General features: G+C 41.1%; 1 protein-coding gene across 6 annotated transcripts in view; it reads left to right on the plus strand.

Moving 5' to 3' along the window:
* The first annotated feature begins 505 nt into the window (after nucleotides 1-505).
* Nucleotides 506-13,844, plus strand: part of GLCCI1 (glucocorticoid induced 1) — a 52,600-nt gene continuing 39,261 nt past the window's right edge. For all 6 annotated transcript variants that reach the window (XM_010712664.3, XM_085227490.1, XM_085227489.1 and 3 more), the window contains exon 1: nucleotides 506-941. In XM_010712664.3, coding sequence (XP_010710966.2) covers nucleotides 506-941 — 436 coding nt within the window. The remainder of the gene's footprint in view (nucleotides 942-13,844) is intronic.

Raw genomic sequence — 13,844 nt, forward strand, 5'->3', positions numbered from 1 at the left:
TGTGCCTCCCGCCCCTACCCGTCGCGGCCGGGCGTCGGGGCTGCGCGCTGCCATTCGGCGGTGGGGCGGCGCGGGCGGCGGATGGTACCGGCGGCAGCTCCCGGTCGCTGGCGGGGGACGGAAGCTGGAGCCGGCCGCGAACGCCTCGCCTTCCCCCGACCCTCCCGTCCCGCCGTTTCCGCGCGCTCTCGTTGCGCCCCGCCGCCGTCCGCTGTGAGCCGGCGGCGCCGTACGATGTGAGCGGCCGCGGGACTCGGCAGCGCCCCCGGTACCCACGACGCTGGGGCGGGCAGCGATGGCCGGAGCCTGGCGTGGGAGCAGCCGCCGATAAGAAGCGCCGGGGGCAGCCGGGAGGCGGCGCGGAGACTCCCCGGGGCCGGGAAGCGCCGCTCCCGCCCCTCCCTCCCCTCCTCCCCTGCGGCCGGTGCATGCGGGGCGCCGGGGGCAGCGCTCGGGTCTTTCCCCCGCCGGAGAGCGTGAGCCGCTCGGGGCCGCGCCCCCCGCCATGTCCTCGTCGTCCAGCTCCTCGCAGACCCCCCCGTCCCACCACCAGCCCCCGCCGCAGAGGATGAGGCGCGGCGCCGCCGGGTCCCCCACCGCCGGTGGCGGCACGGCCGGGGGCCCCAGCAACGGGGGCGGCGCGGCGGGGAGCAGCCGCTTGCTGCAGCCCATCCGAGCCACCGTCCCCTACCAGCTCCTGCGGGGCAACCAGCACAGCCCGACCCGCTCCCCCTCCGCCTCGGTGGGCAGCAACACCGGGCCGGGAGGGGGACGAGGCGGCAGCCCGCCGCCACCCAGCGCCACGCCGCCGTTGTCGGCGGGAGGCGGCGCGGCCGAGGCGTGCAGGGTGAAGGGCCGGCAGCGGCGCTCGCCGGACAGCGGCGGCAGCAGGAGGAGCAGCTCACCTGAGAGACGCAGCCCCAGCTCCCCCGTGTACAGAGGTAACGCATCGAGAAGGACGAAGCCCGCTTCCCTCCCCTGGGTGGGGGGGTACCTTCGGTTCATCCTTAATGTCCGCCTCTCGGGGACAGGGCAGAGAACGCGCCTCATCCCGCTGGGGTCTGTCCCCTCGGAGCCGCCCCCTGGAGCGGGGATGGGGGTTGGTTGGTTGGTTGGGGGTGCCGGAGCTAACCCCTGCTGCAGGTGTAGTGCTGCGTGCGGGCTGCTGCTGCCGGTGAGTCCGAGCTGTCCCAACCGAGTTGTTGAATATGTGTTGAAACCAAACGTCCAGCGCTCTGCCCTTCTGCACGGCTCTGTTTCTCAAGTATTTCCTTTTATTTAGCCTTCTCTAAGGGTTAAAATCACGTAATGTTTTCAAACACAGGCTCCGCAGTAAGAAGGAAATTGCCATATTGAAGCGCTTAAAAGCAAATAGCACCGTCTGTCTGTCTCCTCGTGATACTTAATACTGTATCTTGGAGGCTGTGGGAGCCCCAGCCCTGTGGCCCGAATGGGCCTGTAAAAGTTTAAAACGTTGAATTGGCTGCTAGTAAGCGCGACTTAACCTGTGTCAGGTTGTCTGCTGATGTGCTGTACGCGTTAAAGTGGCAGTGGCCATCTTACCTCCCCCCGCCAGTCCCTCGGCAGCTGAATGAGGGTGCACTGAGCAGCCCTGCCGTGCTATCGGGTATCACGCATCGCCTCTTCTCGGCTCGGCACCCCCCGCTTCGGCTCTCCCTTCCTCCAGCCTCGCTGCGTGCCGTTTCTGTGATAAACTGCGGTCTGTAGTGGTTGCCGACGTGTTTTGTAGCTGTGGGTTCTGCTATCTTCTCGCCAGCCCTCCCCCCTTTCAGCCTTAAATGTGTAGTAAATCCCTACAATCCGTAGTAGTTGTAACAGGCAGATCAACGTGACCGGGGATGGTCGTAAGGCATGGGCAGCGTTTTGCGGAGGAGCAAGATGTCACTGCCACCTATGTGCGGAGTTAATCTGCAGTGTAGTGTCTGCGCTTAGGCAGATGGCCGGATTTGTTGTTAACGTAGAAACAGAAATACTTTGTAACTTCTGCATGAATGTGTGATCTTCCTGAGAAGTTCTTGCATGCTTCAAGATGGAGCTGCTCTTCAGTGCTGTTGCTTCATTCAAGCTCTAGTTAAGATTTTCAAGATCATATTTTCCCTACTGCACGAAGCTCTAAATGTAGATTTCCTTCCCCCCCCCTTTTCAATGCTTAGAAAATGCTAACAGGAAACAAAACAAAACCAAAAAATGCAGTTCGCATGGATACTGCTAACACTGAAAGTGATGATGAATGCTGTAAATAATTGAGAGCCTGGTGCAAAACATTGTAGTGGTGCAGTGTGTGAAGGTCTGCGCTTACTGTGTGTTGAGGAGAGAGGAATGTGGACAGTTACCTGCAAGCAAGGAAAAATGCTGCAAAGTTGTGAAGTATTTCATTATTACGCATGGATTTTTTTGTCTGAGGGGAAATTTTAATTTTAGAAAGTGATTTCAGTCTTCATCTGTGGGCTCTTTTGCCCTTAATAAATTGGGCTATAAATTACTGCTGAATGACTTTTCTGTCATTAAACTTGTTGGAGCTTGCCTCTTGGTGAGCCACGCTAGCAGCACACACAACCTGATGCGGTGAGAGTGCAGCGTTGGAAATCATATATGGTCCATCAAGAAATCCACCCTGCAATCTGTATGTGCTGTGAGGAATTTGGACCCCCCTCCTCCAGGTCTAGCCAGCTGCTGCTGCAGAAGCTGACATCCTCCAGCAAATCCTGAATGAATGAATGAAAACAACGTGATCGCCCTAATAATGACCGCAGTCGCACGCGTCGTCATCAGCTTTATTTTTCCAGGAATACAAGCACCATTTTCTAGTGGGTTAGGGCAGCAAGGTACACTATTTCTTCACTCTTCCAAATTAAAAAAGAATACTCCCCTCCTTCACCCCCCCCCCCCAAACCTAGAGCTGTTTTACACAATTTGGAATATTGTCGTCTGCCATGGGCCAGGATTTTAGTCTTTGTTCCCCTGCGTATTCCCATCATTCTAATGCATGACGTCTAGATCCTGAAAATGATGTTTGTAGTGTGTAGGGTGGTAGTACTATACAGAAAATTGATTGGTGAACTGAAGGACTGCTGCAGTAATAATGGAGGGCTTGAAAAAAATGCCTGTTTTCAAACACAGGCCATCTTGCTGCAGCTTGTTAAACAATGTGCTACTCCAGCTAATTATAGTTGTGATCAGTGTTCAGGTCTTGGGGAAGCTACTTGATTAAGGGTTTTTTTGTCAGTTTTTAAAAACGTTTCCCACTGCTGTACAGTGTAAGCTTAGACTGAGGTAAAATCCTGTTGTTTTTCTCACCAGTGCGAGAGATCTGTTTGTCTTTGGCTCTGCAGTCTGATTTAGACTGTTCCACAAACATGCTTGTGCTAGAGGCTGCTTCTGGTTCTGATGGATAGGTGTTTTTTTTCTCTTCTGAAGACAGCTGCTCCTTCCCTACCTCATTCCAGCCTGTCTTGAACTGGATATGTCCTATTTTGTTGTAAATATTTTGGTGATTTGTCAGAGGTTCTTTTTTTTGCAAATGATCTATGAAAACACTTCAGCTTTGAGCCTCTACAGGTCAGCGCAACTTCCATTGCAGGCATTGACATCACTACTACTCCATGAATGAAAGCAGCACGCTGCTTCTGCTCCTATCATCGTGCTCCCTTTTCTTTCTTCCTAAGATGCCAGAGATGTTTTTGTTCTGTAGCAAAATATTGTGTTTATTTGGTATTTTCTTTAAGCAAAATTCAGGATTTTGTAGTTCTAGGAAATGGTTGCTGCCAGTATTTGGTTAGTGTTGTTCATGAATGGATGAGAAATCATGAATGCTATATGCTAATTTCAAGATGCTAAAGAAGCAGGAAAAAGGGGCAAAAAACTTACAATACCATAGGATAAATCTGCAATATGTGAGTCTATGCCTTCCCTTTAAAACAAACAAACAAAAAAAAACAACAACAAAACACCTTGTTATTCCTGTCTCATAGGCATTTATAGCCTGTATTCATATTTTAGAGCTGGCAACTTAAAAAGTGGTTGAATGTGACAACATATGGTTTTCTTAGAAGGAATCTATGTACTTATCTGATGGTATAAATGTAACAGCAACAGAATGTAAAGCCGTGTGTTTTATGACGAAGGACAACTCAGTAATAAGGCAAAAAAAGAAAAAATCCTTTTTGAGATGATCAAACAAAATGCATTACTTGTAAACACGTAGTCCTAGTTGCAAGTTGTATTCATACCTGGATAAAATCTGTAGATTCTGATGTTATGTAAAGCAGTTTGTGTAAATCTAAGGGAGTGTGTTTCCTATGTAGTTTGTCCTTTGCATGGTATGTGATGTTTTGCATACAAGGAATGTATAAGTGATTTCTGTATGGTTTGATCTCAATATTGTTTTCATCAAATGCTTTGATTTATTTAGTGGTAACCATGGTGATACATGAGAAAAATACTGACACAGAATACTTTAATGTACTCAGCTTACACAGCTTATATCAAACTCTTTTTCCATAGCAGATTTTTTAAAGCAGTGGTTGGTTTTAAGGATGTGTGAAAAATACTTTAAGTAGTTTGGCTGTTAAGTGTTCCTAATATCTTTTACTTATCAAAATAGCTCCTGATCAGTTGCCAGCATTAGTCAGAAAATTAAAAAAAAAAAATATATGCAGAGCAACTGCATGACGCAGGTCTTAGTAATAAGTATGTGGATTAGTAGTTGTGCTAGTAGGTAAGACCATTGGAGTGAGGAACAGGACAGGCAGTATTGCTGATTTGTAGACTTGTAAGGGATATCAGTGTTTAAAAATAAAAAAAATCAGACTTCAAAAGGCAGAACTGTTTTGATATCCTGGATTAAAGCCATCCAGTATTTTGGCATCGTAAGCATTTATACTGGAGATCAAGATGATCTTTCATTTATTTCTAACAAATGTAGGTAAGGAAGTAATTTCTGTGATGCTTCCTATTTCCTGATGCCTGAATAATAGCAGTGTTCCCATAATTGAATGGCCAAAGCAGTTTTCTCCAGATTTGGCCTTCTCTCTTCCCAAAATAACTCTTGCTGGAATATAAGATGGTGATAAAGAAGACAATGGTTAAATTCAAACCAGTTGTTTTAAGTTGAAGACTTTTATTGTTAAGTGTTCTAATATCACTTCGAATAAGAATAGTTATTAGATGTCCTTAAGCATAAAGCAGAGTAGCTATTTGTGTTTCAGGTTAAGATAGCTGCAGGAATGAAAAAATGAAGTATTTTCTTCATTGAACTTACATGTTACTGTAGCAAGACATTAGTTATTAAGAACTCTCCCCCCACACAAATGAACTTTGAAGAGGCATATGTATATATGACACTTAATTCTTATTCTTTGGGAATAAGCAAATATTAGTGCCCATAACTGCAGTTACCATTAGCATAGTAAACCTGTGACTAATAGGCAAATTCCTGAAAATCACTGTTTCCATTTTTTTTGTCCTTTTCTTTCCCTGGAAGGTAGTGGGGTAAATGGAGACTATCTTAAAATTCAGATAGTGTGGATCAAAAGACTCATGGTTCTACCATAGATAACGTCACTGGTGTTTGCTAAGTATGGACTTGCAGATGAGTTGTTGAGCTTTGCTATACTGCTGAACTTGGTATCAGAGAGGTAGTTACTCTGAAGGGGGCTTTATACAGCTACTCTAGGAATAATCATGGGAGAGAGAAGTAACGATGCAGTAATTTTGAAATCTTTGTTCAACTCAAACTTGAAAGAAACTGCTGTAGCGATGTGAGACTTATTGGAAATAAAATATGCTTCTTGATGCCTCAGTTGGTTAATATTGAAATTTTTTATAGTACTTTATCGAGTAATTATTTTCATCCGAAGAAGGTTATAGTTTTTCTTCACAGTGAAAAATGAAAGATCCTATTTAAGCCAATTGGCTATGTCCTTCGTAGAGAAAAGCACTGTCAACACTTGATGCAATAGCTGGTTTTCTCTGGACTTAGCATAATTCAACAAAATTAATATACTAGAGTTTAATGTGTTGAGTAGCATTTTTTTAAAGTACATTTTCTTGGTGAAAAACAGGCCCTATTGTGAAGATATGTAACTGGAAAATTGGCTTCTAGACTTGAGATAGTTAATTGTGTTAATGATGATCATTTTGTTTTAATGTTAATATTTAAATGCATCAAGTTTACTTTCTTTCAACACTGTCTCCAATGTAATCCTATAGTGCATTAACAATGGCCCAAGGCATTTTTAGGCAAGTAAAATAGTATTTGTATCTCATCATTAGAAAGACTACATCCACAGCAACTCACGAACCTAAGATTATTCCTTCCTTCTTTTTCTCAGCATTTTCATGAGAGATTACAGTGAAGGAACATGAATGTACTTAATCCTTTATATGCTATATACTTCTCCCTAAAAATTAGTTTTGTCTTCAGTTGTGCTTTAATGATGTGACTGAAGTTCACTATTGGCTTGGTTTATTTTACCAGTTGTATTATTTTTGAATAAGGAATTAAATTTTCAAGCTTGAAAATGGCTAACAGGTACTGAAAGTTATCACAGTTTGACACTTTTGCACTATGGATATCACATGAAGTTTCATGGTAGTATGTAATCCTTCTGAATAGCAAGTCAGTCTCCAATTCTTTTCTGAAGCTGGGATCCCATCCATGAATTACTTGTTCGTGGTTGAAGCTGAAATACATGCTCTCCTGGGAGTCTGTTCCTTCTCTCCCAGTTATGCAAGTATGATGTTGAGGTCAGAACTTTTCTCTTATGCTATCTTTTGGCTTGATTGAGCTGCATTGAGTGAGGAGGAATTGTCCTGGTCTGTATATAAAATACATAGTTGATTTATACAAGAAAGAATATTTTTAAAAAATATCTTTTATTAAGACATTAAATAAAAAGGTAAGAATCCCATAAAACTAGTGGGATATTTGATATTTTGTGAAGCTTATGCAGCAGTCTGGTTTGATGGAAGTGGTTGCATTTCTTCGTGAGTTCTCAAGGTGCTTGTGAGGGATTCTTGACCCAGTAGTACAATAGTACTCTTCCTGTGCTTCATATGTGAAAGTAGTTGTTCCCAACTAGTGATGACATGAATAAGGTGTGATTGTGAAGTGGGGAGTATTTTTCTCTGTTAAGATAGGTCTTATAGAAGTCTAACAAAGAGTCGTAATCAAATTTTTCTTTTGGTTAAATGTCTGATTGCAACTCTGTACATTCGGTTTGAAAATTAGCAGATAATATATTTGTCCAGTGAAAATGGAGTTGGAAACATGAAAGCATTGATGGCTGGTTTTTTTTTTTTTTTGGCAATCTTGAAACCTGTTCTCAAATTTGATCCTCAGCGTGCCACCTTCACCTGCCCTACTCAATTGGTATCTGCAGTGCTTCTTATTAGCCACAACTGAGTCTTACCAAAATACTGACTGTCACATTTTAAAAACAGATTAACTTTCTTGGGCTGGAAAAAAAAACTAGATGTGAGTGCCTTTACTCCAGCACTAGCTGTTTTCCACACAAACAATTTGTAAATAGGGATTAATCAAACCTATTAGTCTTGGTTTGATGGAGGATGGTTATGGTTAAAAGTTTCCATTTTTTATGGTAGTAGATCTCTTAAGTGACTTTTGTATTAGATATTGCTGCTTTGGAGGCGGTAGGTGTTTCCTTGTAGCTCAAAATGTTACAAGTTTGAGTTTTGAAACTTTAATGACAGATTTTTCTTAAATATTGTATTGGTTAGATCTTATTTAGTGTTGCATGTGCCCTAAAATAAACAGTGACATAATTGTTTAAAAGGGTTTAGCTTTCACTACTATTATTGTTAAATTGAGGACTAACTATTTGAAATGGATTTAATTCTCTGAATCAAATACAAATAGATAATTAGCAGCACTGTTTTTTATGCGCAGTTTTTGTACAACCTGAAACTAGCTTTACCCAAACTACACATCTTATGTCTTCTTTAGGAAGAATGTTTTTTATTTTGCTCAGTAAAGTGGTGACTAAGAACATTACATTAGCAGTTCTGTCATGATTTTCTACTTGTCTGAAGCCTACCATAGGATTGTCCTCTTCTCACTGTCTTCTGCAATTGTTCCAGTTTAGACTGTACTTCAGGTGTCCTGTTCTTTGAACTCTATAAGTCACCTGTTTGAACAAGGGTGGCTTCATCCTTCTTTCCCACATTCTCACACCAGGCGTTGAGTAAGGAGGTTAGTTGTAGGCATATTGCTGAATTTAGTAACACTCCTTGCTTGACTGATCATTATAAAGTTGCTGGCATTCTTACTATGAACTTGAAAATCATTTCACCAGCTACATAGGTTTAACACTTTATCTTAAGTAAATATAAGTCTGTTTTTTGAAATTGTTTTCAGTCATGGTAACCACTTGATTGGGAAATGATTAAATTATTTTTGCCTTAGTCCATGAACAGTGTACCAAGGCATTTTCAGGATAACGCCAACAGGATATTTTGAGTATATTGGGTTGTGTGTGGCTGTATAGTTCTTGTGCAGATAAACAGTGTCTTCCTGATAATATGACAATGGCACTTGATATGAGAAAGTACAGTATGGGCTTTATCTGTCATGTGAGGCTTGGGATACCAGGAGTACACCATGCTCTTGCTTGGTGGTTCTGGTTCAGCAGGTGGTCGCTTGTCAACTCTGTTGATTCAGCACTGGTCTGCAGAAACTTGCCCATAATTGCAAACCTTGCTTCTTCCAAATATGACGTGTCAGCAATTGACTGTTTGTGAGTAGTGTAAGTGCAGATATAAATGCCTGAGTCTGTGAACGTACAGGTTCCAGGGGCAGTGGTACAACTGCTTTCCATTTTATAACCCATACTGGATCAGAAATGTTGCTTTAACATTTTGCACTTTGTTGCCAGAATTCAGACATCGAGATGAGGTGCCAGTGAGTGACTCTGCAAGAACTGTGGGTATGTGCTGTAGTCTCAGCCACACTGCTTCCAAGCATCGTGGCAGAGCTCAACTGATGTTTGTTGTTTTTCTTTTTTTTTTGGAGACTGAAGTGCTGGGAATTATGTTGCATAGTCTTTTGGATTTTGAAGTGTTGAGTGTATACCTTTGTATCCAGTATGTCAGGTATCATCCAGAGTCTTTCTGTTATGTAGGATATCATAACTTTGTTTTTCAAGCAGTGGAGATCTTGACTTGTTCACTGAAAATTAAACCTAGACTTAAACTGAGTGTCCTGGAGCAGATTTTGAACAGAGACTCTAAAAATATCAGCTAACTGCTTAAGAATGCAGAATAAAACTTTGCTTTACACAGAAGTTGGGAAGCTGCCAGCTTATGGAAGAGGTGGATTTGGGCAGTAGTACAGAAACAGAAGAATTCATATTTTCAAACCAAGTTGTGTACTGAAGGATGCAGTCCTTGCATTGTTTATAATAATACTCATTTTAACGTGGTTGTATACATCATCTGTAATTATTCTAGGGAGAGAATTAGCTTATTACCATTATTCTGTGGAGTCTCATGGTTTTATTTAGTGTTGCTCGTTATGTTTTATGTAGAGTTGGAGGAAGTGGAGAGATGTTTGCAAAAATGATTAAAATAAAAGCCTCTAAGATAGTTTTTATGGAGTTTGATGACTTAGAACACGGATGAGCAGAAGCAGTGGATACACTGGTGCTGTTTGTACGGTAAATGTTAGATGTTTTTTTTTTTCAGCTAGACCTTCTTTAGTTGTTCAAATTTACATGCATATACAGCAAAACAAAATCCTGCGAAAAGTAAATGATGTATAAGGCTGGAGTAAAGTTTCAGATTTCCAAAGGAAGTAGTTTGATAAATTCCACTGAACATGGCTGCTCTAAATGTGGAGAGAATCTGGTTTAATGAAAAAATATTAAACATATTGGAATCTTTAAAACATCAGTAAAAGTTGAAGAGCTGATCTGATTGCTTGGACATTCATCTCAAAACTGCTGATGGGAGCTTGTGGAGAACCTGAAAGAAACAGGGCAAGGAACTCAAGATAACACGTCACATTGCTGATCAAAATCTTAACTGAGGATGGTTAAAACCCAAACAGAATTAGTCTCTGTGCACTTAAAGACCAAAACTGGAAACTGTAGTTGAAGCTATTCTGAAGGAAAAAAAAAAAAAAAGAGATGAATGATGATCCGCAGTTGGCTTATTGGAACTGTGTATTTGGAATTAGAAATTACCTCAGTTTTGATGCAGGTTATAGATTTTAATCAAATCAATTAAGTGGTTTCTTTTAGAACATTCTAGAAAAGCTTTCTCAGGCTTTTGTATTTACCTGTGACTTTATAAATCAATGTATTTGAATAGGAAGTGGTATTATTTGTATGGATGTGAGAAGAGCTGATATATAGTTGTATTTTTAAATTGTGGAAAATATGAAGACCAGTTGTAAATTACCGAGTCTGGTCTAACTTCTGCTTTATGTCCAACATTGGAGCAAATTCTGAGGGGTAGTGGAAAGCAGCGAGAAACATTGAAGTACAAAATAGGTTTTCCAAACTGTGTAGTGCTCACCCTGTAGTTTTTGTAGGAGAAATTATTTTCTGCACAGGAAATAGATCTTAATCTGTTTACGCAAATTTCAAAGCGAGGGTGGTAAAACTGTAGATGAATTTTGAGAGATTTAATTAGCACACAGGTTATGCAGCAAAAGCTGAAGGACCTTGGGAATAAAAATATCAGAAATAATGTGAGATTTGAAAGTCTAGAATGTGTGTTTATGTATGTGAGGTAATATTTGATTCCCCTTTGTGGTGCTGGAAAACGCTGGAGGGTGGAGTTGGGTGATAGTGGGATCTCTGGCTGCCAGCCTGAAGCGACTGAAGAAGTACTGGGCACAGGTTGAGTCTTGCAGAGTGAGCAACCTGCTGAGACACTGTCTGAGGTGCTGCACATGTTTTTGGGCTCCATGCATTAATCTGGTTTTACTTTCCTATTTTTCAGTACTTTTTAAAGGAAAATATTATTCTTGCTTAATATAATTGTCTCTAGCTAGGAAAGTGCTTTCTGCCCGTGGTCAGTGGTGATGAGGATGATAATAGTGATAACAGTTTTGTGAGTTTTTGTTGTGACAATGGTAACTAATGCCTTTTAACTTTTTACAGTGTTTGTTTTTTTCAACTCAGAATAATGTCAGGCTGCATTTTGAAAAAAAAGTGGAATTAAACATACAAAACCCTCACCTTTCCAAAACATTTCATTAAATTAAGTATTAGGAAAAAAAAATTCCCTCAAAATAATCCAGTTTATTCAACAAAGGTTGTATTATCTCCAGTTTCTGAATTAATGCTGTATAATTTCATTCAAGATTTTAATTTTTAGTACACCAGAAGTAGAAAGAACAGCTTTAGTGCTCTTTTGTTGGGTCCCAGTAGTTTATTTCTCAATATTGGATTCATTTATCATTAGCTGATCTAAATTAACTAAAATGAAGAAAATATTCTCCCTTTACCTGCAAAAGTGACCAGTGGCTAATGGTTTTGTGCTTTCTTAATGTTTAACTACTGAGCTCTACTCGATTTTGCTTTCACTTCCAAAAGTAGGAATATGTTTGAAATAGCATCATTTAATAAAATTGGGTAAGTTTAGGTCTTTGCATAATATTTACATCTGAAATGATAACCTTAAAAATGCATTCTAAAAATCTGGAACATATAAAAATGAGGGTTTTAATTTACTTTTCAGTGTCCTATTAGAATGTAAATGCATAGGTTACATCTGTTGAACAAAGCAGGCTTTTGTAATCTTAAATGCTTAGTCACTTTATACAGGATCTATACATGCCAGCTTTAATCTTTGTGAGAAGAATAACTTGGCTTTAGAGGGCTAAAACTTTCTTCCTTATAGTTTGTTTACTCTTCTTACTCAGATTAGAGCTTTCTTTCTATGCTTGATCTCCAGGGATAATGTTGATTTTTTTTTTTTAAATAGTTTTGCTCTGGACAGAATCTGACTTAGGAAAAATACACATAAGTCACGTTTTGTTTGACCTGTAGTTAGGTGCAGCAGGGACATGAGGTAGAGACTACATCCAAGCACTGTGCCTTCCCATGCAAACATATGGGAGGAGTTGTATGGTCTTGAGGTGTCATGCATAAAGCCTTTGTGATGGGGAGATGCTTTGACCTACATGTTGGATTCAGTGACTAATCAGGACATGTATTGCCTTTCTAGGCTCCTTAGTCATGGCTGTACAAGATAACTCAAATAGTTGATTCCAAATAGTCTTACTATGGGTGTCTGTCCACAATTTTCCTTTGAAAAGGCAAGCTATTTTTGTTTGTTTCTTCATTATAAGTGTATGGGGCTGCTGAATCACGGCCTGAACCTCTGATTGATCACCTGAGGTGAGCAATGAGTCAGCCATGGGAGCACAGGTGAAGGCAATTCACCTGTGCTGCAGGAAGGGGTGGAGCTGGCTCCACCTCTCCTAGACCCCTTTAAGAGCTGACTGCCAGGGGGGAAGGATCTCTCTGGAGATCTGCTCCATCGGAGTTCATCTTGCGAGCCCAGGACAGGGTGAGTGACTTTCTCTCATCTTTCTCTCATTACTCCAATATTAATTATATTAGCCAAGCTCCTGGATATATATATACCATCTGTATATCCACTGATTATACAATAAGCTACCTCTTGTATTGATATACTTGCTGTTTCATGCAGTTCAGTTTGAATTCTCCTAAACCTCTTGATGCACAAAAGACACTGACTTAACTACTAAGCTGTGAAGTCTATATGTGGAAGAAGGGTTCCATAATTTTTACATTTTCTGAAAAATCCATGATGTGGAAAGTGCATTGCTCATGGACATGTGACCCTCCTATCTGGCATGGCCATGCTTACTCACACTCTATGTCACAGCTTCCTCTGTCAGCTTGGCCCTTGAGCTACTGGGTTACTTTGAATGGCAGGCATGAGACCTGTGGGCTGCAGTCAGCTTGGTTGTTGGAGACCGGGGTAGGTCATAATGCTGTTCTCTACCTCCTTTTTGTGGTCAGTTCAGTGTTATGAGTGATGAGAAGAAATTGGAGTTAATTGTATCTGTCTATTTAGAGCAGTAATTTCATAATGTCATCTCCACTCGTTTTTAGTCATCTAGTCTCAGTTTCTAAAAATGGAAACTTCAGAACAGTCAAATAAAAAAAACAATGTGGTGTGCGTAATACCATAATTTCAGCTCCCTATCTGTATTGTTTCTAATGGATCAGAATAACTTAAAATGACTCTTATCATATTCCCTCAGAAGCAAAACACTACAGTACATTCTGAATGTTTAAAAAAACTATTTTGCTTTGTTTTAAGCTGTTGAAGTGATCAAGTGTTTAATTTTAAATTACGAGAGGAATACTGTAATGATGCAAAAATCATATTTTATGCATTCCAGCTGCATACTAGGGTGTTTTTTGAGTTGCTATATAAAATCATTTTTGGTTATTTTGAATGAACCACATGTGGCAAACAGTGTGCTCATTGTTGATCTGCACCTCTCTGAGCTGCTAATACAGTAGGTCAGCAAGTCTGCAGATTTGTTCAGGAACAAGTCTGTCAGTCACTGGCAACTGGGAAATGTCTTTTGAGCTTATAGATCTATCCTGTGGAGTAAAATTTCTGGGTACCCCAAATCTCTCACTAATCCTCCTCTTGAGAGATTTTTGGCTTGAGTTACAAGAGAAAAGTCTTCCTGAGAAGGAAGATAAAATGGTGTTGTTTTTTCTTTTTGAGCAGCTTCTAAATCCCTGTTTCTCAGTCTTTCCCCCTCACAATGCCGATAGAGACAAATTCTGAAAATAAATGCACAATGG

This window comes from Meleagris gallopavo, chromosome 6 (genome assembly GCF_905368555.1).
Source record: "Meleagris gallopavo chromosome 6, MGAL_WU_HG_1.1, whole genome shotgun sequence".
Classification (NCBI taxonomy): Eukaryota; Metazoa; Chordata; class Aves; order Galliformes; family Phasianidae; genus Meleagris; species Meleagris gallopavo.